Source organism: Engystomops pustulosus, chromosome 11 (assembly GCF_040894005.1).
Source record: "Engystomops pustulosus chromosome 11, aEngPut4.maternal, whole genome shotgun sequence".
Lineage (NCBI taxonomy): Eukaryota > Metazoa > Chordata > Amphibia > Anura > Leptodactylidae > Engystomops > Engystomops pustulosus.
Window position 1 is genome coordinate 79,414,269 of NC_092421.1, and position 27,279 is coordinate 79,441,547.

General features: G+C 52.8%; 1 protein-coding gene across 1 annotated transcript in view; it reads right to left on the reverse strand.

Moving 5' to 3' along the window:
- INPP5A (inositol polyphosphate-5-phosphatase A) overlaps window positions 1-27,279 on the reverse strand; it is a 241,090-nt gene that overhangs the window by 80,985 nt on the left and 132,826 nt on the right. Inside the window, exons 6-8 of the mRNA XM_072129441.1 lie at window positions 12,349-12,355; window positions 11,999-12,196; window positions 9,032-9,151 (exon numbers count right to left, since the gene is read on the reverse strand). Coding sequence (XP_071985542.1) covers window positions 9,032-9,151; window positions 11,999-12,196; window positions 12,349-12,355 — 325 coding nt within the window. The remainder of the gene's footprint in view (window positions 1-9,031; window positions 9,152-11,998; window positions 12,197-12,348; window positions 12,356-27,279) is intronic.

Consider the following 27,279-nt stretch of genomic DNA (forward strand, 5'->3'; position numbering starts at 1 on the left):
ATTTTTGATTCAACTGTCGCTTCTATAAATCTTGTAAATTCTGACCGATAATAATAATAATAAATTAGACATGAACTTACGACGTCTCTTATTTGATTTTCTTATTATTTACATTGTACAGATCTCCACATTTACTTTGCTTGGGTCCAGACCCAATAAGATTCTATTAACTCGGGCCGAACACTTTGCAATTCAGAGCGGCGTCTGACAGGTCCATTATAAATCGCTCCACTTCCAGGGTAGAAATAAAACCACGAGATTCATTCATTTTCATTTTCTTGTAATCTAATCATATAATTTCATGTGGGATTAGCATTTATGGATTTTCCTTCATTTTGATTAGAAAGAAAACGAAGGGATAAAACGCATCGGGTTCGGATGAAGCTTTTTTTGATGATGATTCAATTAATTTGTTGTGACAGTGAAATGTAATTGATACATCAGGACAATACAGATACATATAGAGAATGAGATCATTATCTGATACATGACTAACGAGCGGCTCCATGAAATATATTACTGCCTGTCATCTAAAGCTGAAAGTTTAGCTACGATTTCTACAGGGTCCGACAATCCCCCCGAAATCTCTGCCTGGGGAAATGCAAGGAGAAGGACTGAATCCTTAAAGGGATTGCACAGCAGCCGTTATTGGTTTCACTATATTAGAAACTGGTCCTAAGTGGACCGGAACCGGCCGCAATGTTTCCGTTACAACCGCTCAACCTTTCCGCTGCCGTTAACTCTTTAGAGTCACAAGTTCCACCCTTTCACTGCTGATCGACAATCCTCAAAACAACATCATTTACATTTCACCAGCAGCATTTATGGGCTAAATCCAGGGGGCGGGTGTATTGTACCCAAACCCAACCTTCAGGTACGGTACCAGGACTTTACCGGATCTGCTCAACTAGATTACAAGCCTTACTCGCAGAAACAGTGCCCCGCCTGTTCACAGGTTGAGATTGGTATTGCAGCTAAGCCCAATGACAATGGATGGGGCCTGCAGTGGCCCCCATGTGCAACTGGGGATTGTTGTGTCTGGTGATCAAAAAGCTGAAATAGCAAACACAGACCAAGCACAAGAATATCAGAAATTCCAGGGTATTTAGAGAAAAACTTCTCGGTGGATCCCAGGTGGAGGAAAAAAGAAGAAAGGAACTTTCCGCGGCGCAAGCCCGAGTTATAAAAAAGCTAAAATAGCTTCAGCAGTTCAACTATTTAATATCAAGAAAAAAACAAAATCGTGAGATATAGACAACGCGTTTCGTGCCCCACTCGGGGCCCTTCATCAAGTCAAACCTTTGTATCTTTTTCTCTACTCTTTAAGCACAAGAATAAGTCTAGAAAAATTCCATATTTTCCCAACTTTATACAATTTCCTTAACCCCAACCTGCCCCTAATGTGTCGTTCTGAGCCCAAATAAATATACAATTAGATTCCCGTCCAGATGGGCAAAGGGGCCGGACTTGATGTGTATCTCCTGACGCTCTTATGTTACCGTTAATGGTCTGATAGAGAATGGACAGATGAGAGGATCGGAAACATTTCATGGAGCTGCCAGAATTCTTCAGCCTCGACACAAACTTACAAACCTGTACATGGAATGATTAAAATGATATAAAAATATATAATATTATATGTATATATCAAATTTACGGATTGCCAGATGTGACTCCACCTCCTCAACTTTATTGGTCCCCAACTGTGACTCCTCCTCCTCACATTTATATAAATATCCATGTTATTTGAATATTTGGGCTCAGCCCCCAATGTTATACAGAAATAGGTCGTCATGTAGATAAAGAAATAACATCTTAATGTTCCTCTTCTGAGCAGATTTCCCTCCTGATGTTGTTACTGTGACTTCTATTCAGAGGATGAATATTTATTCCGCTCCGGATCAGAATGACATGAGATCTGATTGGTTCCTGGAACGTCAAGTCCTTAACGTTACAAAAGAGCGAGAACATGATTTACCCCCAGAAGAAGAGGTGAGGTGTTTGCTAGTCCAGCGACGTCTCCTAATGACCCAGATTTTTTTTCTGGGCTTTAAGACACTTTTTACTAAGGAACCAGAGGGGCTCCTCTCGGCCTCATTCAGCCGCTTGTTCTGGGAAAGAGAAGAGCTTGGAGGGGTCTTTGAGACACTTTGACAGATGACTAATGAGTATCCATAAAACCACAAAGAATAGCTGTGCGGAGCCTGTGCATCACATCTCCTCTCCCTGGGAAACTAATTGCCTCAGATTGTTAACAGTAACATTCATTTTCCTGCAATCATTCCCTCTCAATGCCCAAAATGAGCATGAAGCAGGTCTATTGACCAGACATAAAAGTTAAATGTCCCAATGTTGATCAAATTAACTTCTTCTATGCAACAATGGACTATATTTGTGAGAAAATAATGAGGGGCACAATGGGCTGCTTTATGCCCGGATTTCACAGTTGCAATGTAAAAATGTTTCTGTTGAACTAGAGCGGTCAGAATGGCCAAAAGACAACAGGGGCCGCGACAAACCCTCAAGACGAAATCTCATTTCACGGACCTGGACTCGGAGGACGTCGTCAGGACGCTCTACTGACATCATCATCAGGAGGTCGTCCATGACACGAAGCCGGAGCATCTCCCGGACTGAGAGATGGGGGAGATGTACAAAGTCACTCGACACAGATTACACTTCCAAAAAGGAAAAATTAATTAAAAGTTAATATAGAAAATCATTTCCGAACCCTGTACAAAAATAGCCCCCAATGTACACTGCACCAAGAGTGGCCCCGTCTACCTCCTGACCCATTCCCTGTTCATCTGATGCTGAATTGTGGGGGCGATGGGTGTAAAACCACCAGTCACAGATTTTCTTGCAGTAAATTCTCCCCATGGTTCTGGCCTATAAATGTTGCACTATTACTGAGCCCTTATGAGCCATTTTTTTCTGGTGGTAGTAATCAGAGAGCTGGAATACACTACGACTACGGCTGATTGCCTGATTGCTATTTGGTGAGTATTTTGTAGTCGTTTACACAGCTGCTGGGGAAGAGGTAATATATCCCAAAAAGTAAACTCTATTGTGTCAACAAAATGTGACATTTCCGCCCTATTTAGTGTGATACAGACATGTAACTGCACTGACGAGGGATCATCCCATTCTCTACCTCTCAGCCGAGTTCATGTTACATAATAAATTTGGGAAAAAACTATTCTCACAAGCCAAGTGCGATAAAACAACAAGGATAAAAATCCACCAAAACACCAAAATTCACCAAAACATAGACTCATGGAGACATATAGCAAGAAAAATCGTGAAATCAACAGGTAACTCTCAGCTTTTTGGAGTTTCACTTTTCAGAGGGGCTAAGAGGACACCGCACCGTCCCTACTACTACTGTAGTCTGCAGGATACATGGCAGGAGACCAGAGGACACCGCACCGTCCCCTACTACTACTGTAGTCTGCAGGATACATGGCAGGAGACCAGAGGACACCGCACCTTCCCTACTACTACTGTAGTCTGCAGGATACATGGCAGGAGACCAGAGGACACCGCACTGTCCCTACTACTACTGTAGTCTGCAGGATACATGGCAGGAGACCAGAGGACACCGCACCTTCCCTACTACTACTGTAGTCTGCAGGATACATGGCAGGAGACCAGAGGACACCGCACCGTCCCTACTACTACTGTAGTCTGCAGGATACATGGCAGGAGACCAGAGGACACCGCACTGTCCCTACTACTACTGTAGTCTGCAGGATACATGGCAGGAGACAAGAGGACACTACTGTAAGAGCAGTGAGACTATGGAACTCTCTGCCGCAGGAGGTTGTTATGGCGGACTCTATGTACATGTTCAAGAGAGGCCTGGATGACTTTCTGGAGAGAAAAAATATCACGGGTTATGGGGATAAAACATTTATTTAATTCTTAAAGGTTGGACTTGATGGACTTGCGTCTCCTTCCAGCCTTATATACTATGATACTATGAAAGAAGGAATATTTGTGAGGATCAGAGATTGTTATTCGGAGGTCGGAGATGGATGGGGACTTCCTTGCACGTCATGGTTTAGATTCGTTACTGGATTCATAGGTAGAAGCCCGTGAGAAGATCGGCAAATGGAAGAGGCAGGGGAAGAATCGGAATAACCAACACTTCATTATCCTTCTCCATACATGACATTATGGTTTTTATTACTGTATCTATCCATTACAAAAGGAAAGGTGGACTCTTATGTAGAAGAAGAAGTTCCCCGGAGCAACAATGAGTAACCAGGGGAACGGTGGAATAAATAGGATTCTGGGGAACCTATAAAAGATGAGAAATAACCTCAATGAAGCCAAATCTGATGTAGTTTATAAAAAATGAACATGGTTGTTGCCAGTGCACGGATGGCCATGGAGGAGGCAGATAGTCTTCTCTTAGCTGGGAAAGCCGCGTCTCTGTACATCTAGACGGATCCTGAATCGTCGGCTTTGTCTGCCCGGTGAGACGCACTATAGAGTCAAACGCTCTTTAGCCATTTAAAGTCTTAAGAGGAAAAGACTTATCAGCTTGTGTTTTCAGGGGCAGTAAATCTGCATTATTAGGCCGCGCAGTTAAAGGGATTTAAGGGCCTGACTTTAAACCTCTCGCCCTGTGTTTATCTGACACTGAATGGCTCCTGTTGCTCGGCTGGAAATGTCGATCTTTGCAGCTTTAAGAGGGGATTACAGGCAAGAAAAGAAGCACTTTCCCCATATATATGTTCTCACTTTCTCCTTCCCTACTGTCTGGAGGAGTGGTGCGAGACAATGGGGAAAGATGGTTCCCAAAACCTTGAATAGAGACACTGTTGGTGGTAGCATTCATTCAAAGTGAGCTTCAGTGTATTGTCCACCCCAATCAGCCGATCAGAATAGAGTGCGCTGGTGGCTGCCAAAAGGTTAGCAGCGCCCATGAAAAGGGTTAGTCATTATTCACTGCTCTTACAGAACTGCTCCTTTGTGCTGCTCAGCCCATCATTTCACTCTGGAGGTCCGGATCTGCGGCTCGCTGCTCCCTGAAAATGCACAGTTTGTGTGAATGCAATTCCACAAGTGGCAGAACAAGCTTGGATCCAGGGCTCTCCCTCCCGGCATGGAAGGAGGAGATGAGGCACTTTCTTGGCAAATGTCACATTTTAATGATACCCCGACATCACTGAACCAAACTGAAGACTAAAAACCACTGTCACCTTCCCGCCCTCTCCTCCAGGCCATCGTGGGAGGTCTCCGCACACAAAATTAGTTTAATGAAGCGGCAGGTGACAAGACATTGAAGACATTGAAGACTTTGGGCTCCCCCCCCCCCCCCCCCGATGACTGATTTACAGTAACAAATATGACGGCCACAGGAAAGAAAGGACAATGGAGAAAATTAACATCACAAAACTCGAAGCTTCACCTGCATTTAGTATTAAACGACGCGACTTATAGCCTGAAAGAGACAATTATACAAAGGGGGACGTCACAATGTGCACAATCCGAGCCCCTCCGACATATACACAATGGGTTCAAGTAGGACATCGCGATATTTTTGCAAGTTTTTGGCAAAGCTGTAAAAGTTTTTGATGCATTTCACATGTGGTGCATCGTCCATGGTCTGCGGTTATGTATAACCCCTGCAAACATGTAGTACAGACAGTCCCCAAATACAAAGCGACCTCTGTGCCCGTCTGGCACGTAACATGGGGACTGCTGGTAGTGGGGTCTCTTCTATGAAATATTCCCATATACAGAACAGGAAGAGGTCAAAGGTCACTTTTCACCTCGTTTTCATAAATCTTTATTTCTATAGGACGGTCGCAGTCTGCAGAGCTTTCCATATACTGGGGACATATAGGGACAAGATGAGGCATAACTGAGCGATAATACACTGGGATTGTGCCTGTATACCGGAGGTGTATGGAGCGTGCAGGGAATGGACTTCCTGGAATGTATCAAAATAGAAAACAAAAAAAATAACAATTCTTTCTTATTAGTTCAGGATATAACGAGTCCCGAGAACCAATGGCGATTACGTGTTTTTGGTGACATTCCTCCACGTTTTCCCGGCCCCTCCCCGCTGTGTGACCTCACAGTCCAGCCCCAACTTTTAAACAGGAAGCTCAGACACAAACACAAAAAGTGTGAATGTGTCCTACAGGCAACCTTTGTTCAAAACAAACAGTATGAAAAGCCCCAGTGTCAGCGAGGCCTCCGTGGGGTGAATGGGATAAGGAGCCATTGTCTCTGCCCCGATGTATAACACAGCACGGATAATGACAAAGAAATGGCACCGGGAGAAAAGACGTTTGTTTCTCTCATTGTCCTCCGCGCTGAGGCGCAGATAGTATAATTTATGGTCGACTCGCCTGAATCATCAGTATTCCATCATATTGTCCAGGGATGGGAAGAACTTCTGGGATCTCTAACATGGATTAGACAGCTGAACGAGCACAAGTATGGCCGCCGCCGCCGCCGCGCACTGACCCCTCCACCAGGGAGAAACGTCCTGCGACCACCAGATCCTCAGCCTCAATCTTACACCAAAGTAACATCAATTATTAGGGGAAAAACCAAGAGCTGCCGGACCCCTGAACTGATGAGATACTGGGCAACGCACATCAAGGAAGAAAATCTCCAACAGAAATAAAAATATTTTACATAAAACCAAAAACATCCAAAAAAAATAAGATACAAACATTGATTGAAATATTGTAAACTTATTAAAGAGTTTTCCACATTTTTGGAAAACTCATCAGATTTTAAGGCTCGTTAGAGTTTAACAATTGGAGGTCCCTGAATACTGCACAAGACACTAAATAATTGGGGTCCCTGAATACTGCACAAGACACTAAATAATTGGGGTCCCTGAATACTGTACAAGACACTAAATAATTGGGGTCCCTGAATACTGCACAAGACACTAAATAATTGGGGTCCCTGAATGCTGAACAAAACACTAAATAATTGGGGGTCCCTGAATACTGCACAAGACACTAAATAATTGGGGTCCCTGAATACTGCACAAGACACTAAATAATTGGGGTCCCTGAATACTGCACAAGACACTAAATAATTGGGGTCCCTGAATACTGCACAAGACACTAAATAATTGGGGTCCCTGAATGCTGAACAAGACACTAAATAATTGGGGGTCCCTGAATGCTGAACAAGACACTAAATAATTGGGGTCCCTGAATACTGTACAAGACACTAAATAACTGGGGTCCCTGAATACTGCACAAGACACTAAATAACTGGGGTCCCTGAGTACTGTACAAGACACTAAATAATTGGGGTCCCTGAATGCTGCACAAGACACTAAATAACTGGGGTCCCTGAATACTGCACAAGACACTAAATAATTGGGGTCCCTGAATACTGCACAAGACACTAAATAATTGGGGTCCCTGAATACTGCACAATACACTAAATAATTGGGGTCCCTGAATGCTGCACAAGACACTAAATAATTGGGGGTCCCTGAATACTGTACAAGACACTAAATAATTGGGGTCCATGAATACTGCACAAGACACTAAATAATTGGGGTCCCTGAATGCTGCACAAGACACTAAATAATTGGGGTCCCTGAATACTGCACAAGACACTAAATAATTGGGGGTCCTGAATACTGTACAAGACACTAAATAATTGGGGTCCCTGAATACTGTACAAGACATTAAATAATTGGGGTCTCTGAATACTGCACAAGACACTAAATAATTGGGGTCCCTGAATGCTGAACAAGACACTAAATAATTGGGGTCCCTGAATACTGTACAAGACACTAAATAATTGGAGGTCCCTGAATGCTGAACAAGACACTAAATAATTGGGGGTCCTGAATGCTGAACAAGACACTAAATAATTGGAGGTCCCTGAATACTGTACAAGACACTAAATAATTGGGGTCCCTGAATACTGTACAAGACACTAAATAATTGGGGTCCCTGAATACTGTACAAGACACTAAATAATTGGAGGTCCCTGAATGCTGAACAAGACACTAAATAATTGGGGGTCCTGAATACTGCACAAGACACTAAATAATTGGAGGTCCCTGAATGCTGAACAAAACACTAAATAATTGGGGGTCCTGAATACTGCACAAGACACTAAATAATTGGGGTCCCTGAATACTGTACAAGACACTAAATAATTGGGGTCCCTGAATACTGCACAAGAGACTAAATAATTGGGGGTCCCTGAATAATGTACTAGACACTAAATAATTGGGGGTCCTGAATACTGCACAAGACACTAAATAATTGGGGGTCCCTGAATACTGCACAAGACACTAAATAATTGGGGGTCCCTGAATACTGCACAAGACACTAAATAATTGGGGGTCCCTGAATAATGTACTAGACACTAAATAATTGGGGGTCCTGAATACTGCACAAGACACTAAATAATTGGGGGTCCCTGAATAATGTACTAGACACTAAATAATTGGGGTCCCTGAATGCTGAACAAGACACTAAATAATTGGGGTCCCTGAATGCTGAACAAGACACTAAATAATTGGGGTCCCTGAATGCTGAACAAGACACTAAATAATTGGGGTCCCTGAATGCTGAACAAGACACTAAACAATTGGGGTCCCTGAATACTGCACAAGACACTAAATAATTGGGGGTCCCTGAATAATGTACTAGACACTAAACAATTGGGGTCCCTGAATAATGTACTAGACACTAAACAATTGGGGGTCCCTGAATAATGTACTAGACACTAAATAATTGGGGTCCCTGAATGCTGAACAAGACACTAAAGCTACAGTATAGATACATAGGATAAAGCTACAGTATAGATACATAGGATAAAGCTACAGTATAGATACATACATAGGATAAAGCTACAGTATAGATACATAGGATAAAGCTACAGTATAGATACATAGGATAAAGCTACAGTATAGATACATAGGATAAAGCTACAGTATAGATACATAGGATAAAGCTACAGTATAGATACATAGGATAAAGCTACAGTATAGATACATAGGATAAAGCTCCATTGGACTTACCTATTGAGGACATAAGTCAGAGCCTTGTGCCGGATCCCTGAGTAACTGGACGGACTCGATTCCCAAGCAATTAGATTGGAAGCGTCATGGAAAAGGTGAATGTTCACTAAATCAAAGGCACTGAGGAAAAGGAACAAGGAGGTCACTCAGGATTCACTATAATTAGTGTCAAAAATATTATCTGCACAAAAGGAGGGACAGAAAATAAAGACATTAATTCAGAAGTTTATGAGATAAATTGGGAAAGTCCATTCATTGCTCCGTACGGAGGCGACGCCAACTCTAATATAAAGGAGAATGGATGCTGGCAATATAGCCAGGGGCGCAACTGCCATGAGGCAAGTTTAGACTCTCGCCTCAGGCGGCGCGCCTCCTGCTGGACGAGGGGGCGGCATCGGGCTCCCACCCACCACATGCTCCAGTGCGCCGGCACATCCCCTGCCCACTCTCCGGCACATGTACCGGCCTGCCGGCCGACACTTCCCCCTGACATCCCGCCGGCACATCCTCTGCCCGCCCCCCCGACACATGTATCGGCTTGCCGGCACTGCCCCGTGCTTCCCGCCGGGTGCTACATCCTCTGCCCACCCCGGCACATGTACATGCCTGCCTTGCTCTAGTGTGTATATGTATATGGCTGCCGGCACTGGACCGTTACGTCCTGCCGGGCGGCACGTTCTCCACCCGCCTCCTGGCACATGTACATGGCATCACCCTCCTGCTGGCCGGCACTTCCCAGCCCGACAGCCGGCTGGCACATCCACCATCCCACCCTGCGCAGCGCCATAACCATCCGCAGCCCCACCTGTCCACTCCGGGTTCCCCCACTTCCCTCCACTCCTGGCTGCGGCTTCCTCCCCCTTCCCTACCTGGCTACGGTCTCCTCCTCCCCCGACTTTGGTACCCCACTCCTCCCAGGTAGGATCCCCCCGACTCTGGTCCACATCCCTCCGCTGGAGATAAAGGCCGAACAGCCAGGGCCGTAAAAAAGAAAAAATAAGGTACCTTTATGTGTATGTATATAAGTATAGGTATGTATTTATGTGTATGTATATAAGTATAGGTATGTATTTATGTGTATGTATGTATAGATGGGTATATATATAAATGTATGTATATAAGTTTGTATATATGTATAATCTGAATACGGAGTGTGTGTGTATTTGCTGTATGTATACTCAATATGTGTGTAGATGTTGTACATACTGTATGTGTGTGTATATATATGCTGCATGTTTATGCAGCATTGGTGATATTTATCAGGGTTTCAGTTTTACACTACATGGCGGCACGCTGTATGCATTTTACACTACATGGCGGCACGCTGTATGCATTTTATACTACATGCCGGCACGCTGTATGCATTTTATACTACATGCCGGCACGCTGTATGCATTTTATACTACATGCCGGCACGCTGTATGCATTTTATACTACATGCCGGCACGCTGTATGCATTTTACACTACATGGAAGTACGCTGTATTTGATATATTACTTATATGTGGGAGGAGGGGGCGTCTTTCTATGGCTCACCCCGGGCAGCAGACAGGCTTGGTTCACCCCTATTATAGTATATAGCAGTGATGTAGCCGTATACACCAGGATTATAGCATATAGCAGTGATGGCGATTTCTTCTAGAGGCCGAGTACCTGAACTCACAGAAGTGACCCACTTATTTATCATAAAGTGCTGAAAACAGCAATTTAATCAGCAGCTTCTTTTCTCTCTGCTCTGCCACAGCCTCAGGACACCAATACTGGAGGTGAATGAATGAGGTGTAATAGTGCCCCCCCCTTCACAGTCCCCTGAATAGGAATTATCACAGGGTAGGAGCTCCAATGATAATCCACCAGTCCGCACGCCTGTAGGCCAAGGTAGCGTTGCCTTAAATAGCGCTGAGCTCAGCACATCCGGGGCTACACAGGAGGAGGGCACGAGTCACTGAACCGGCTTCACCAACTCTGTGCCGGGGTGACGGCCGGTGCCCACACAGATGGCTCTGATCGCCTCCGCTGGCACACGTGCTATAGGATCACCATCACCATATGGTTTAGGTCAATAATAGCACAAGCCCGAAAACCCCTTTAAGCTCCATCTATGATGTCCCATATCTGACAGCAGCCGTCTACAGGCCAGGACTACAAGGGTACAAAACATTTTAGGTGAAAATGAAATAATGTATAAAACAGAGAATGTGTAGCTGTACTTGGTGATATTTGCTATATATATATATCTCATTTGGTGACCTATGGTTAGAAGGTATGTAACTGTAGGCCCATATGGATCATTTAGGATCATCTTCTCTTATGCAGTTCATTCATAGCTCCTCCGAGAAAGTACCATTAGCTGCCACTAGGGGGCGTGTTTCACCATGGTCCAGAAGCGTCCAATTGGCACGGACATTATCAGACTAAGAAGGAACTGCACACCACTGATACACCCATACACATACACACATACAGGGACGGGGCTTTAATGTCCTGAATTTCCCTGTCCGGCTGAAATTCAAACCACCAGAAAATCGGAAGAAGATCCAATCTCCTACCAAGGATGAGAATTGTTCCTGGTTAAGGTCCCAGCACTATTATAGGGGGATTCAGGACACGTGAAGGGTTGTCCTTGGATTGAAAAACATGGCCGCTTTGTCTTCCAGAAACGGCTGCACTCCTGACCATGGCTGATGCCAGTATTACAGCAATGTTTTAAAACTCCGGACAACCCCTTTAATAACCCACCGGCCCAAATCACTGGTTTTGGATTCCATTAAATACAGAACGAGCAGGAATTTTTATTATTTTGCTTTAGTTCCTCCAAAATTCGGGATGGAGATAAAATCCCAATCTCTGGATTGAAGACCATGATCCAGAATATTTCCGTGCACTTTACACATCTGGTACGATCCCCGCACTGATCCCCATTGGCTTCTTCTCCATCACATCCATGGAATGAGACCCCAGAACGTACCAGTCAGTAATACTCCACCGCGTTCGGATAAAGCCTTTTCTAGATGATTTGCTCTGAAAGATAAACACAATATGAAAGTGGCTTTTAATATAGAGAAAGGCAGATGTATCCCTAATGACAAAACACTGAGATGATATTAATTTCACAAGTGAGAGAGTAGCCGCCGCGATCACATCTCCGCAGCCGCCGAGCCGCGCGCTAACGCGTCACATACATTGTACAAGTGATTAATGATTATCTCAGGGATGTGCATAAACAAATCACAGATTTCACTCCGACTCATCCGCCCCCCCCCCTCCCGAGAACTAGGAATATCACCGTGTCCTCTCCATGGTCACATGACACGTTACCGCATCCCTGGTACAACAAAACGGGTCATCTAAAAGTTTGCAACTGGGTAAAAATTGCCAAGAGACCAACAATGCAACCGGCCCCCAGCGTTACAGGCCCCCCGGCGTTACAGGCCCCCCCGGCGTTACCCACCACCAGTGAGTTTTGCACATAGTTTTGGGGAACAGGATGGCCTTGGCTGGTTACTGTAAAAGCAATGATCCCGGCCACGTGCCATTCCCCGAGCGGTTGAATATATTGTAATTCCTTGCACCACACTTACAGCAAAATGTAAATACGTTTTCCAGGATGGGACAGGGAAACATTGCCTCTTTTGCTGCTCGGGCAGTCCCCTCATCATCAAGCATGACTTTCAGGAAGCCTAATGCCATGATGCATGACTAAAGCCAAACCAGTATATCTACTCCAGGAGGAACAGACTTCCAGCTGTAGACAACACAGTTTCCTTTTCATTGCATCTCATCAGTACAGTGTAGGGAACTGGTTTAGCCAAATCCCCAAATGCCTGCTCTCCATAAGGAGACCTCTAACTCCCTGCCCAAAACATTTACAGCAATCAGCCAAATAACTGTTCTCTTCAATATCATGTTTGGCGATGGGATCTGAGGTTACATTCCCCCCGACTATAACGCTATACAGGCGGTTCCTTACTTAAGGACACCTGACTTACAGACAATCCATAGTTACAGACAGACCCCTCTGACCTCTGGTGACCTCTCTGGATGTTACTATAGTCCCAGACTGTAATGATCAGCTGTAAGGAGTCTGTAATGAAGCTTTATTAATCATCCTTGTTCACATTACAGCAAAAAATGTTTAAACTCTGATTGTCACTGGGGCAAAACATTTTTTTTGTTTGGATCTACAATTATAAAATATACAGTTCCGACTTACATACAAATTCAACTTAAGAACAAACCTCCGGACCCTATCTTGTATGTAACCCGGGGACTGCCTGTAGTTTCAACGGGGATTCCACAGAGAGTCTACACCTCCCTGGCTACATATACGGTAGTTCCTTCCACCAAGTAAAAGATCCCCTTATCAAACCTGCAAACAGAACTACTTATAGAAAGACCAAAGAATTATGAAGTTTACAGTATGTGGAATAGCTTGTGTACATGGGGTGGCATAGCTCTACCTCTCCTTCTCCAAGCCCAGGCCCTCTACCTCTCCTTCTCCTTCTCCAAGCCCAGGCCCTCTACCTCTCCTTCTCCTTCTCCAAGCCCAGGCCCTCTACCTCTCCTTCTCCTTCTCCAAGCCCAGGCCCTCTACCTCTCCTTCTCCTTCTCCAAGCCCAGGCCCTCTACCTCTCCTTCTCCAAGCCCAGGCCCTCTCCTTCTCCAAGCCCAGGCCCTCTCCTTCTCCAAGCCCAGGCCCTCTCCTTCTCCAAGCCCAGGCCCTCTCCTTCTCCAAGCCCAGGCCCTCTCCTTCTCCAAGCCCAGGCCCTCTACCTCTCCAAGCCCAGGCCCTCTACCTCTCCAAGCCCAGGCCCTCTACCTCTCCAAGCCCAGGCCCTCTACCTCTCCAAGCCCAGGCCCTCTACCTCTCCAAGCCCAGGCCCTCTACCTCTCCAAGCCCAGGCCCTCTACCTCTCCAAGCCCAGGCCCTCTACCTCTCCAAGCCCAGGCCCTCTACCTCTACCTCTCCAAGCCCAGGCCCTCTACCTCTACCTCTCCAAGCCCAGGCCCTCTACCTCTACCTCTCCAAGCCCAGGCCCTCTACCTCTACCTCTCCAAGCCCAGGCCCTCTACCTCTACCTTCTCCAAGCCCAGGCCCTCTACCTCTCCTTCTCCAAGCCCAGGCCCTCTACCTCTCCTTCTCCAAGCCCAGGCCCTCTACCTCTCCTTCTCCAAGCCCAGGCCCTCTACCTCTCCTTCTCCAAGCCCAGGCCCTCTACCTCTCCTTCTCCAAGCCCAGGCCCTCTACCTCTCCTTCTCCAAGCCCAGGCCCTCTACCTCTCCTTCTCCAAGCCCAGGCCCTCTACCTCTCCTTCTCCAAGCCCAGGCCCTCTACCTCTCCTTCTCCAAGCCCAGGCCCTCTACCTCTCCTTCTCCAAGCCCAGGCCCTCTACCTCTCCTTCTCCAAGCCCAGGCCCTCTACCTCTCCTTCTCCAAGCCCAGGCCCTCTACCTCTCCTTCTCCAAGCCCAGGCCCTCTACCTCTCCTTCTCCAAGCCCAGGCCCTCTACCTCTCCTTCTCCAAGCCCAGGCCCTCTACCTCTCCTTCTCCAAGCCCAGGCCCTCTACCTCTCCTTCTCCAAGCCCAGGCCCTCTACCTCTCCTTCTCCAAGCCCAGGCCCTCTACCTCTCCTTCTCCAAGCCCAGGCCCTCTACCTCTCCTTCTCCAAGCCCAGGCCCTCTACCTCTCCTTCTCCAAGCCCAGGCCCTCTACCTCTCCTTCTCCAAGCCCAGGCCCTCTACCTCTCCTTCTCCAAGCCCAGGCCCTCTACCTCTCCTTCTCCAAGCCCAGGCCCTCTACCTCTCCTTCTCCAAGCCCAGGCCCTCTACCTCTCCTTCTCCAAGCCCAGGCCCTCTACCTCTCCTTCTCCAAGCCCAGGCCCTCTACCTCTCCTTCTCCAAGCCCAGGCCCTCTACCTCTCCTTCTCCAAGCCCAGGCCCTCTACCTCTCCTTCTCCAAGCCCAGGCCCTCTACCTCTCCTTCTCCAAGCCCAGGCCCTCTACCTCTCCTTCTCCAAGCCCAGGCCCTCTACCTCTCCTTCTCCAAGCCCAGGCCCTCTACCTCTCCTTCTCCAAGCCCAGGCCCTCTACCTCTCCTTCTCCAAGCCCAGGCCCTCTACCTCTCCTTCTCCAAGCCCAGGCCCTCTACCTCTCCTTCTCCAAGCCCAGGCCCTCTACCTCTCCTTCTCCAAGCCCAGGCCCTCTACCTCTCCTTCTCCAAGCCCAGGCCCTCTACCTCTCCTTCTCCAAGCCCAGGCCCTCTACCTCTCCTTCTCCAAGCCCAGGCCCTCTACCTCTCCTTCTCCAAGCCCAGGCCCTCTACCTCTCCTTCTCCAAGCCCAGGCCCTCTACCTCTCCTTCTCCAAGCCCAGGCCCTCTACCTCTCCTTCTCCAAGCCCAGGCCCTCTACCTCTCCTTCTCCAAGCCCAGGCCCTCTACCTCTCCTTCTCCAAGCCCAGGCCCTCTACCTCTCCTTCTCCAAGCCCAGGCCCTCTACCTCTCCTTCTCCAAGCCCAGGCCCTCTACCTCTCCTTCTCCAAGCCCAGGCCCTCTACCTCTCCTTCTCCAAGCCCAGGCCCTCTACCTCTCCTTCTCCAAGCCCAGGCCCTCTACCTCTCCTTCTCCAAGCCCAGGCCCTCTACCTCTCCTTCTCCAAGCCCAGGCCCTCTACCTCTCCTTCTCCAAGCCCAGGCCCTCTACCTCTCCTTCTCCAAGCCCAGGCCCTCTACCTCTCCTTCTCCAAGCCCAGGCCCTCTACCTCTCCTTCTCCAAGCCCAGGCCCTCTACCTCTCCTTCTCCAAGCCCAGGCCCTCTACCTCTCCTTCTCCAAGCCCAGGCCCTCTACCTCTCCTTCTCCAAGCCCAGGCCCTCTACCTCTCCTTCTCCAAGCCCAGGCCCTCTACCTCTCCTTCTCCAAGCCCAGGCCCTCTACCTCTCCTTCTCCAAGCCCAGGCCCTCTACCTCTCCTTCTCCAAGCCCAGGCCCTCTACCTCTCCTTCTCCAAGCCCAGGCCCTCTACCTCTCCTTCTCCAAGCCCAGGCCCTCTACCTCTCCTTCTCCAAGCCCAGGCCCTCTACCTCTCCTTCTCCAAGCCCAGGCCCTCTACCTCTCCTTCTCCAAGCCCAGGCCCTCTACCTCTCCTTCTCCAAGCCCAGGCCCTCTACCTCTCCTTCTCCAAGCCCAGGCCCTCTACCTCTCCTTCTCCAAGCCCAGGCCCTCTACCTCTCCTTCTCCAAGCCCAGGCCCTCTACCTCTCCTTCTCCAAGCCCAGGCCCTCTACCTCTCCTTCTCCAAGCCCAGGCCCTCTACCTCTCCTTCTCCAAGCCCAGGCCCTCTACCTCTCCTTCTCCAAGCCCAGGCCCTCTACCTCTCCTTCTCCAAGCCCAGGCCCTCTACCTCTCCTTCTCCAAGCCCAGGCCCTCTACCTCTCCTTCTCCAAGCCCAGGCCCTCTACCTCTCCTTCTCCAAGCCCAGGCCCTCTACCTCTCCTTCTCCAAGCCCAGGCCCTCTACCTCTCCTTCTCCAAGCCCAGGCCCTCTACCTCTCCTTCTCCAAGCCCAGGCCCTCTACCTCTCCTTCTCCAAGCCCAGGCCCTCTACCTCTCCTTCTCCAAGCCCAGGCCCTCTACCTCTCCTTCTCCAAGCCCAGGCCCTCTACCTCTCCTTCTCCAAGCCCAGGCCCTCTACCTCTCCTTCTCCAAGCCCAGGCCCTCTACCTCTCCTTCTCCAAGCCCAGGCCCTCTACCTCTCCTTCTCCAAGCCCAGGCCCTCTACCTCTCCTTCTCCAAGCCCAGGCCCTCTACCTCTCCTTCTCCAAGCCCAGGCCCTCTACCTCTCCTTCTCCAAGCCCAGGCCCTCTACCTCTCCTTCTCCAAGCCCAGGCCCTCTACCTCTCCTTCTCCAAGCCCAGGCCCTCTACCTCTCCTTCTCCAAGCCCAGGCCCTCTACCTCTCCTTCTCCAAGCCCAGGCCCTCTACCTCTCCTTCTCCAAGCCCAGGCCCTCTACCTCTCCTTCTCCAAGCCCAGGCCCTCTACCTCTCCTTCTCCAAGCCCAGGCCCTCTACCTCTCCTTCTCCAAGCCCAGGCCCTCTACCTCTCCTTCTCCAAGCCCAGGCCCTCTACCTCTCCTTCTCCAAGCCCAGGCCCTCTACCTCTCCTTCTCCAAGCCCAGGCCCTCTACCTCTCCTTCTCCAAGCCCAGGCCCTCTACCTCTCCTTCTCCAAGCCCAGGCCCTCTACCTCTCCTTCTCCAAGCCCAGGCCCTCTACCTCTCCTTCTCCAAGCCCAGGCCCTCTACCTCTCCTTCTCCAAGCCCAGGCCCTCTACCTCTCCTTCTCCAAGCCCAGGCCCTCTACCTCTCCTTCTCCAAGCCCAGGCCCTCTACCTCTCCTTCTCCAAGCCCAGGCCCTCTACCTCTCCTTCTCCAAGCCCAGGCCCTCTACCTCTCCTTCTCCAAGCCCAGGCCCTCTACCTCTCCTTCTCCAAGCCCAGGCCCTCTACCTCTCCTTCTCCAAGCCCAGGCCCTCTACCTCTCCTTCTCCAAGCCCAGGCCCTCTACCTCTCCTTCTCCAAGCCCAGGCCCTCTACCTCTCCTTCTCCAAGCCCAGGCCCTCTACCTCTCCTTCTCCAAGCCCAGGCCCTCTAACCTCTCCTTCTCCAAGCCCAGGCCCTCTACCTCTCCTTCTCCAAGCCCAGGCCCTCTACCTCTCCTTCTCCAAGCCCAGGCCCTCTACCTCTCCTTCTCCAAGCCCAGGCCCCTCTACCTCTCCTTCTCCTAGCCCAGGCCCTCTACCTCTCCTTCTCCAAGCCCAGGCCCTCTACCTCTCCTTCTCCAAGCCCAGGCCCTCTACCCTCCTTCTCCAAGCCCAGGCCCTCTACCTCTCCTTCTCCAAGCCCAGGCCCTCTACCTCTCCTTCTCCAAGCCCAGGCCCTCTACCTCTCCTTCTCCAAGCCCAGGCCCTCTACCTCTCCTTCTCCAAGCCCAGGCCCTCTACCTCTCCTTCCTCCAAGCCCAGGCCCTCTACCTCTCCTTCTCCAAGCCCAGGCCCTCTACCTCTCCTTCTCCAAGCCCAGGCCCTCTACCTCTCCTTCTCCAAGCCCAGGCCCTCTACCTCTCCTTCTCCAAGCCCAGGCCTCTACCTCTCCTTCTCCAAGCCCAGGCCCTCTACCTCTCCTTCTCCAAGCCCAGGCCCTCTACCTCTCCTTCTCCAAGCCCAGGCCCTCTACCTCTCCTTCTCCAAGCCCAGGCCCCTCTACCTCTCCTTCTCCAAGCCCAGGCCCTCTACCTCTCCTTCTCCAAGCCCAGGCCCTCTACCTCTCCTTCTCCAAGCCCAGGCCCTCTACCTCTCCTTCTCCAAGCCCAGGCCCTCTACCTCTCCTTCTCCAAGCCCAGGCCCTCTACCTCTCCTTCTCCAAGCCCAGGCCCTCTACCTCTCCTTCTCCAAGCCCAGGCCCTCTACCTCTCCTTCTCCAAGCCCAGGCCCTCTACCTCTCCTTCTCCAAGCCCAGGCCTCTACCTCTCCTTCTCCAAGCCCCAGGCCCTCTACCTCTCCTTCTCCAAGCCCAGGCCCTCTACCTCTCCTTCTCCAAGCCCAGGCCCTCTACCTCTTCCTTCTCCAAGCCCAGGGCCCTCTACCTCTCCTTCTCCAAGCCCAGGCCCTCTACCTCTCCTTCTCCAAGCCCAGGCCCTCTACCTCTCCTTCTCCAGCCCAGGCCTCTACCTCTCCTTCTCCAAGCCCAGGCCCTCTACCTCTCCTTCTCCAAGCCCAGGCCCTCTACCTCTCCTTCTCCAAGCCCAGGCCCTCTACCTCTCCTTCCTCCAAGCCCAGGCCCTCTACCTCTCCTTCTCCAAGCCCAGGCCCTCTACCTCTCCTTCTCCAAGCCCAGGCCCTCTACCTCTCCTTCTCCAAGCCCAGGCCCTCTACCTCTCCTTCTCCAAGCCCAGGCCCTCTACCTCTCCTTCTCCAAGCCCAGGCCCTCTACCTCTCCTTCTCCAAGCCCAGGCCCTCTACCTCTCCTTCTCCAAGCCCAGGCCCTCTACCTCTCCTTCTCCAAGCCCAGGCCCTCTACCTCTCCTTCTCCAAGCCCAGGCCCTCTACCTCTCCTTCTCCAAGCCCAGGCCCTCTACCTCTCCTTCTCCAAGCCCAGGCCCTCTACCTCTCCTTCTCCAAGCCCAGGCCCTCTACCTCTCCTTCTCCAAGCCCAGGCCCTCTACCTCTCCTTCTCCAAGCCCAGGCCCTCTACCTCTCCTTCTCCAAGCCCAGGCCCTCTACCTCTCCTTCTCCAAGCCCAGGCCCTCTACCTCTCCTTCTCCAAGCCCAGGCCCTCTACCTCTCCTTCTCCAAGCCCAGGCCCTCTACCTCTCCTTCTCCAAGCCCAGGCCCTCTACCTCTCCTTCTCCAAGCCCAGGCCCTCAAGCCCAGGCCCTCTACCTCTCCTTCTCCAAGCCCAGGCCCTCTACCTCTCCTTCTCCAAGCCCAGGCCCTCTACCTCTCCTTCTCCAAGCCCAGGCCCTCTACCTCTCCTTCTCCAAGCCCAGGCCCTCTACCTCTCCTTCTCCAAGCCCAGGCCCTCTACCTCTCCTTCTCCAAGCCCAGGCCCTCTACCTCTCCTTCTCCAAGCCCAGGCCCTCTACCTCTCCTTCTCCAAGCCCAGGCCCTCTACCTCTCCTTCTCCAAGCCCAGGCCCTCTACCTCTCCTTCTCCAAGCCCAGGCCCTCTACCTCTCCTTCTCCAAGCCCAGGCCCTCTACCTCTCCTTCTCCAAGCCCAGGCCCTCTACCTCTCCTTCTCCAAGCCCAGGCCCTCTACCTCTCCTTCTCCAAGCCCAGGCCCTCTACCTCTCCTTCTCCAAGCCCAGGCCCTCTACCTCTCCTTCTCCAAGCCCAGGCCCTCTACCTCTCCTTCTCCAAGCCCAGGCCCTCTACCTCTCCTTCTCCAAGCCCAGGCCCTCTACCTCTCCTTCTCCAAGCCCAGGCCCTCTACCTCTCCTTCTCCAAGCCCAGGCCCTCTACCTCTCCTTCTCCAAGCCCAGGCCCTCTACCTCTCCTTCTCCAAGCCCAGGCCCTCTACCTCTCCTTCTCCAAGCCCAGGCCCTCTACCTCTCCTTCTCCAAGCCCAGGCCCTCTACCTCTCCTTCTCCAAGCCCAGGCCCTCTACCTCTCCTTCTCCAAGCCCAGGCCCTCTACCTCTCCTTCTCCAAGCCCAGGCCCTCTACCTCTCCTTCTCCAAGCCCAGGCCCTCTACCTCTCCTTCTCCAAGCCCAGGCCCTCTACCTCTCCTTCTCCAAGCCCAGGCCCTCTACCTCTCCTTCTCCAAGCCCAGGCCCTCTACCTCTCCTTCTCCAAGCCCAGGCCCTCTACCTCTCCTTCTCCAAGCCCAGGCCCTCTACCTCTCCTTCTCCAAGCCCAGGCCCTCTACCTCTCCTTCTCCAAGCCCAGGCCCTCTACCTCTCCTTCTCCAAGCCCAGGCCCTCTACCTCTCCTTCTCCAAGCCCAGGCCCTCTACCTCTCCAAGCCCAGGCCCTCTACCTTCTCCAAGCCCAAGGCCCTCTACCTCTCCAAGCCCAGGCCCTCTACCTCTCCAAGCCCAGGCCCTCTACCTCTCCAAGCCCAGGCCCTCTACCTTCTCCAAGCCCAGGCCCTCTACCTCTCCCCCTTCTCCAAGCCCAGGCCCTCTACCTCTCCTTCTCCAAGCCCAGGCCCTCTACCTCTCCTTCTCCTTCTCCAAGCCCAGGCCCTCTACCTCCTTCTCCAAGCCCAGGCCCTCTACCTCTCCTTCTCCAAGCCCAGGCCCTCTACCTCTCTCCTCTCCAAGCCCAGGCCCTCTACCTCTCCAAGCCCAGGCCCTCTACCTCTCCTTCTCCAAGCCCAGGCCCTCTACCTCTCCAAGCCCAGGCCCTCTACCTCTCCAAGCCCAGGCCCTCTACCTCTCCAAGCCCAGGCCCTCTACCTCTCCAAGCCCAGGCCCTCTACCTCTCCAAGCCCAGGCCCTCCTCTCTCCTCTCCAAGCCCAGGCCCTCTACCTCTCCAAGCCCAGGCCCTCTACCTCTCCAAGCCCAGGCCCTCTACCTCTCCAAGCCCAGGCCCTCTACCTCTCCAAGCCCAGGCCCTCTACCTCTCCAAGCCCAGGCCCTCTACCTCTCCAAGCCCAGGCCCTCTACCTCTCCAAGCCCAGGCCCTCTACCTCTCCAAGCCCAGGCCCTCTACCTCTCCAAGCCCAGGCCCTCTACCTCTCCAAGCCCAGGCCCTCTACCTCTCCAAGCCCAGGCCCTCTACCTCTCCAAGCCCAGGCCCTCTACCTCTCCAAGCCCAGGCCCTCTACCTCTCCAAGCCCAGGCCCTCTACCTCTCCAAGCCCAGGCCCTCTACCTCTCCAAGCCCAGGCCCTCTACCTCTCCAAGCCCAGGCCCTCTACCTCTCCAAGCCCAGGCCCTCTACCTCTCCAAGCCCAGGCCCTCTACCTCTCCAAGCCCAGGCCCTCTACCTCTCCAAGCCCAGGCCCTCTACCTCTCCAAGCCCAGGCCCTCTACCTCTCCAAGCCCAGGCCCTCTACCTCTCCAAGCCCAGGCCCTCTACCTCTCCAAGCCCAGGCCCTCTACCTCTCCAAGCCCAGGCCCTCTACCTCTCCAAGCCCAGGCCCTCTACCTCTCCAAGCCCAGGCCCTCTACCTCTCCAAGCCCAGGCCCTCTACCTCTCCAAGCCCAGGCCCTCTACCTCTCCAAGCCCAGGCCCTCTACCTCTCCAAGCCCAGGCCCTCTACCTCTCCAAGCCCAGGCCCTCTACCTCTCCAAGCCCAGGCCCTCTACCTCTCCAAGCCCAGGCCCTCTACCTCTCCAAGCCCAGGCCCTCTACCTCTCCAAGCCCAGGCCCTCTACCTCTCCAAGCCCAGGCCCTCTACCTCTCCAAGCCCAGGCCCTCTACCTCTCCAAGCCCAGGCCCTCTACCTCTCCAAGCCCAGGCCCTCTACCTCTCCAAGCCCAGGCCCTCTACCTCTCCAAGCCCAGGCCCTCTACCTCTCCAAGCCCAGGCCCTCTACCTCTCCAAGCCCAGGCCCTCTACCTCTCCAAGCCCAGGCCCTCTACCTCTCCAAGCCCAGGCCCTCTACCTCTCCAAGCCCAGGCCCTCTACCTCTCCAAGCCCAGGCCCTCTACCTCTCCAAGCCCAGGCCCTCTACCTCTCCAAGCCCAGGCCCTCTACCTCTCCAAGCCCAGGCCCTCTACCTCTCCAAGCCCAGGCCCTCTACCTCTCCAAGCCCAGGCCCTCTACCTCTCCAAGCCCAGGCCCTCTACCTCTCCAAGCCCAGGCCCTCTACCTCTCCAAGCCCAGGCCCTCTACCTCTCCAAGCCCAGGCCCTCTACCTCTCCAAGCCCAGGCCCTCTACCTCTCCAAGCCCAGGCCCTCTACCTCTCCAAGCCCAGGCCCTCTACCTCTCCAAGCCCAGGCCCTCTACCTCTCCAAGCCCAGGCCCTCTACCTCTCCAAGCCCAGGCCCTCTACCTCTCCAAGCCCAGGCCCTCTACCTCTCCAAGCCCAGGCCCTCTACCTCTCCAAGCCCAGGCCCTCTACCTCTCCAAGCCCAGGCCCTCTACCTCTCCAAGCCCAGGCCCTCTACCTCTCCAAGCCCAGGCCCTCTACCTCTCCAAGCCCAGGCCCTCTACCTCTCCAAGCCCAGGCCCTCTACCTCTCCAAGCCCAGGCCCTCTACCTCTCCAAGCCCAGGCCCTCTACCTCTCCAAGCCCAGGCCCTCTACCTCTCCAAGCCCAGGCCCTCTACCTCTCCAAGCCCAGGCCCTCTACCTCTCCAAGCCCAGGCCCTCTACCTCTCCAAGCCCAGGCCCTCTACCTCTCCAAGCCCAGGCCCTCTACCTCTCCAAGCCCAGGCCCTCTACCTCTCCAAGCCCAGGCCCTCTACCTCTCCAAGCCCAGGCCCTCTACCTCTCCAAGCCCAGGCCCTCTACCTCTCCAAGCCCAGGCCCTCTACCTCTCCAAGCCCAGGCCCTCTACCTCTCCAAGCCCAGGCCCTCTACCTCTCCAAGCCCAGGCCCTCTACCTCTCCAAGCCCAGGCCCTCTACCTCTCCAAGCCCAGGCCCTCTACCTCTCCAAGCCCAGGCCCTCTACCTCTCCAAGCCCAGGCCCTCTACCTCTCCAAGCCCAGGCCCTCTACCTCTCCAAGCCCAGGCCCTCTACCTCTCCAAGCCCAGGCCCTCTACCTCTCCAAGCCCAGGCCCTCTACCTCTCCAAGCCCAGGCCCTCTACCTCTCCAAGCCCAGGCCCTCTACCTCTCCAAGCCCAGGCCCTCTACCTCTCCAAGCCCAGGCCCTCTACCTCTCCAAGCCCAGGCCCTCTACCTCTCCAAGCCCAGGCCCTCTACCTCTCCAAGCCCAGGCCCTCTACCTCTCCAAGCCCAGGCCCTCTACCTCTCCAAGCCCAGGCCCTCTACCTCTCCAAGCCCAGGCCCTCTACCTCTCCAAGCCCAGGCCCTCTACCTCTCCAAGCCCAGGCCCTCTACCTCTCCAAGCCCAGGCCCTCTACCTCTCCAAGCCCAGGCCCTCTACCTCTCCAAGCCCAGGCCCTCTACCTCTCCAAGCCCAGGCCCTCTACCTCTCCAAGCCCAGGCCCTCTACCTCTCCAAGCCCAGGCCCTCTACCTCTCCAAGCCCAGGCCCTCTACCTCTCCAAGCCCAGGCCCTCTACCTCTCCAAGCCCAGGCCCTCTACCTCTCCAAGCCCAGGCCCTACCCCTCTACCTCTCCAAGCCCAGGCCCTCTACCTCTCCTCTCCAAGCCCAGGCCCTCTACCTCCCTTCTCCAAGCCCAGGCCCTCTACCTCTCCTTCTCCAAGCCCAGGCCCTCTACCTCTCCTTCTCCAAGCCCAGGCCCTCTACCTCTCCTTCTCCAAGCCCAGGCCCTCTACCTCTCCTTCTCCAAGCCCAGGCCCTCTACCTCTCCTTCTCCAAGCCCAGGCCCTCTACCTCTCCTTCTCCAAGCCCAGGCCCTCTACCTCTCCTTCTCCAAGCCCAGGCCCTCTACCTCTCCTTCTCCAAGCCCAGGCCCTCTACCTCTCCTTCTCCAAGCCCAGGCCCTCTACCTCTCCTTCTCCAAGCCCAGGCCCTCTACCTCTCCTTCTCCAAGCCCAGGCCCTCTACCTCTCCTTCTCCAAGCCCAGGCCCTCTACCTCTCCTTCTCCAAGCCCAGGCCCTCTACCTCTCCTTCTCCAAGCCCAGGCCCTCTACCTCTCCTTCTCCAAGCCCAGGCCCTCTACCTCTCCTTCTCCAAGCCCAGGCCCTCTACCTCTCCTTCTCCAAGCCCAGGCCCTCTACCTCTCCTTCTCCAAGCCCAGGCCCTCTACCTCTCCTTCTCCAAGCCCAGGCCCTCTACCTCTCCTTCTCCAAGCCCAGGCCCTCTACCTCTCCTTCTCCAAGCCCAGGCCCTCTACCTCTCCTTCTCCAAGCCCAGGCCCTCTACCTCTCCTTCTCCAAGCCCAGGCCCTCTACCTCTCCTTCTCCAAGCCCAGGCCCTCTACCTCTCCTTCTCCAAGCCCAGGCCCTCTACCTCTCCTTCTCCAAGCCCAGGCCCTCTACCTCTCCTTCTCCAAGCCCAGGCCCTCTACCTCTCCTTCTCCAAGCCCAGGCCCTCTACCTCTCCTTCTCCAAGCCCAGGCCCTCTACCTCTCCTTCTCCAAGCCCAGGCCCTCTACCTCTCCTTCTCCAAGCCCAGGCCCTCTACCTCTCCTTCTCCAAGCCCAGGCCCTCTACCTCTCCTTCTCCAAGCCCAGGCCCTCTACCTCTCCTTCTCCAAGCCCAGGCCCTCTACCTCTCCTTCTCCAAGCCCAGGCCCTCTACCTCTCCTTCTCCAAGCCCAGGCCCTCTACCTCTCCTTCTCCAAGCCCAGGCCCTCTACCTCTCCTTCTCCAAGCCCAGGCCCTCTACCTCTCCTTCTCCAAGCCCAGGCCCTCTACCTCTCCTTCTCCAAGCCCAGGCCCTCTACCTCTCCTTCTCCAAGCCCAGGCCCTCTACCTCTCCTTCTCCAAGCCCAGGCCCTCTACCTCTCCTTCTCCAAGCCCAGGCCCTCTACCTCTCCTTCTCCAAGCCCAGGCCCTCTACCTCTCCTTCTCCAAGCCCAGGCCCTCTACCTCTCCTTCTCCAAGCCCAGGCCCTCTACCTCTCCTTCTCCAAGCCCAGGCCCTCTACCTCTCCTTCTCCAAGCCCAGGCCCTCTACCTCTCCTTCTCCAAGCCCAGGCCCTCTACCTCTCCTTCTCCAAGCCCAGGCCCTCTACCTCTCCTTCTCCAAGCCCAGGCCCTCTACCTCTCCTTCTCCAAGCCCAGGCCCTCTACCTCTCCTTCTCCAAGCCCAGGCCCTCTACCTCTCCTTCTCCAAGCCCAGGCCCTCTACCTCTCCTTCTCCAAGCCCAGGCCCTCTACCTCTCCTTCTCCAAGCCCAGGCCCTCTACCTCTCCTTCTCCAAGCCCAGGCCCTCTACCTCTCCTTCTCCAAGCCCAGGCCCTCTCCTTCTCCAAGCCCAGGCCCTCTCCTTCTCCAAGCCCAGGCCCTCTCCTTCTCCAAGCCCAGGCCCTCTCCTTCTCCAAGCCCAGGCCCTCTCCTTCTCCAAGCCCAGGCCCTCTCCTTCTCCAAGCCCAGGCCCTCTCCTTCTCCAAGCCCAGGCCCTCTCCTTCTCCAAGCCCAGGCCCTCTCCTTCTCCAAGCCCAGGCCCTCTCCTTCTCCAAGCCCAGGCCCTCTCCTTCTCCAAGCCCAGGCCCTCTCCTTCTCCAAGCCCAGGCCCTCTCCTTCTCCAAGCCCAGGCCCTCTCCTTCTCCAAGCCCAGGCCCTCTCCTTCTCCAAGCCCAGGCCCTCTCCTTCTCCAAGCCCAGGCCCTCTACCTCTCCAAGCCCAGGCCCTCTACCTCTCCAAGCCCAGGCCCTCTACCTCTCCAAGCCCAGGCCCTCTACCTCTCCAAGCCCAGGCCCTCTACCTCTCCAAGCCCAGGCCCTCTACCTCTCCAAGCCCAGGCCCTCTACCTCTCCAAGCCCAGGCCCTCTACCTCTCCAAGCCCAGGCCCTCTACCTCTCCTTCTCCAAGCCCAGGTCCTCTACCTCTCCTTCTCCAAGCCCAGCCCTTCTCTCAATTCTCTCGGCAGAAGACATAGAGCGCTGAGGACCTGAGCGACACTAGAGAGCGAAGAGAAAGTGCGTCAAGGCCCAGGACCTTTAAAAAAAACTTTTAAAAGCCCTAAAATGGCTCTTGTGTACATGTGTATTGGCAGCAGGAACAGATGTTTGAGGATCTCATGGGTGAAGGTCCTTCTTAGTATATAATTTGGTGGGTGGTTTGGGTGGCCATGGGCCCCCTAGAAGGCTTGGGCCCTGGGCTACTGCCCAAACCGCCCTTATTATAATCCACTACTGGAAAACCATATGTAGCTGGTGATGTATCTGGACCGTGAGATCTCAGGTAAGCAAATCCCAGCCTAAATATCTCCCCCCCCCCAATGACTCCTTACAGGTCATGTGGGTAAAGCATTTAAAAAGATTTCTAATACTAAATCTAGAAGTGCAGAAGGACATAATTGTTTGTGGACCCGTATTCTCTGGGTACGTTCCCTTCAATGTAAATTGTTGATTGTAGGAACAATGTATCTTATTTTTGGTATTTGTTTCCATTTCAGTTGATCCTTTTCCCATCCTCCGCGTCGGCCGAGGCTTCTATCTATGAATGGACCTGGGCTGTGGTCACTGTGATTAATAACCTTTCTCACATTTGTGGTCGACGCCTCGAAGCACTGAAAACAAACAAATCATCCGACACTTTACAAACACATTTTACTCCACGAAAAAAAAAAGGAGAAAAGTCTTATCAGCGTCCATGAAAGAAAGAAATGTGAACCTTGACACAAAACGGCCGGGACTCAATATTCTTATCTGAAACAAAATATCAGCCCATTGAAAAGTCATTTCACATCGATTTATAGAATAAATAGCTGGTAATTTGGAGACACCTTTCAATGTTATTCCAATCTTAGTTTGTTAAATGACTAATTCATAGAGGCTGATGGAGAATATTGGTCAACATTTATGTATCTAGGATTGCAGAGGGTATAATGTGGTGTGAACTGCAGCCTACGAGACCGTGCGATAAGAAATAGATTATTGTTATACTGTATAGTTATATTATTATACTATAGTTATATTATTATACTATAGTTACATTATTATATTATAGTTACATTATTATATTATAGTTACATTATTATATTATAGTTACAT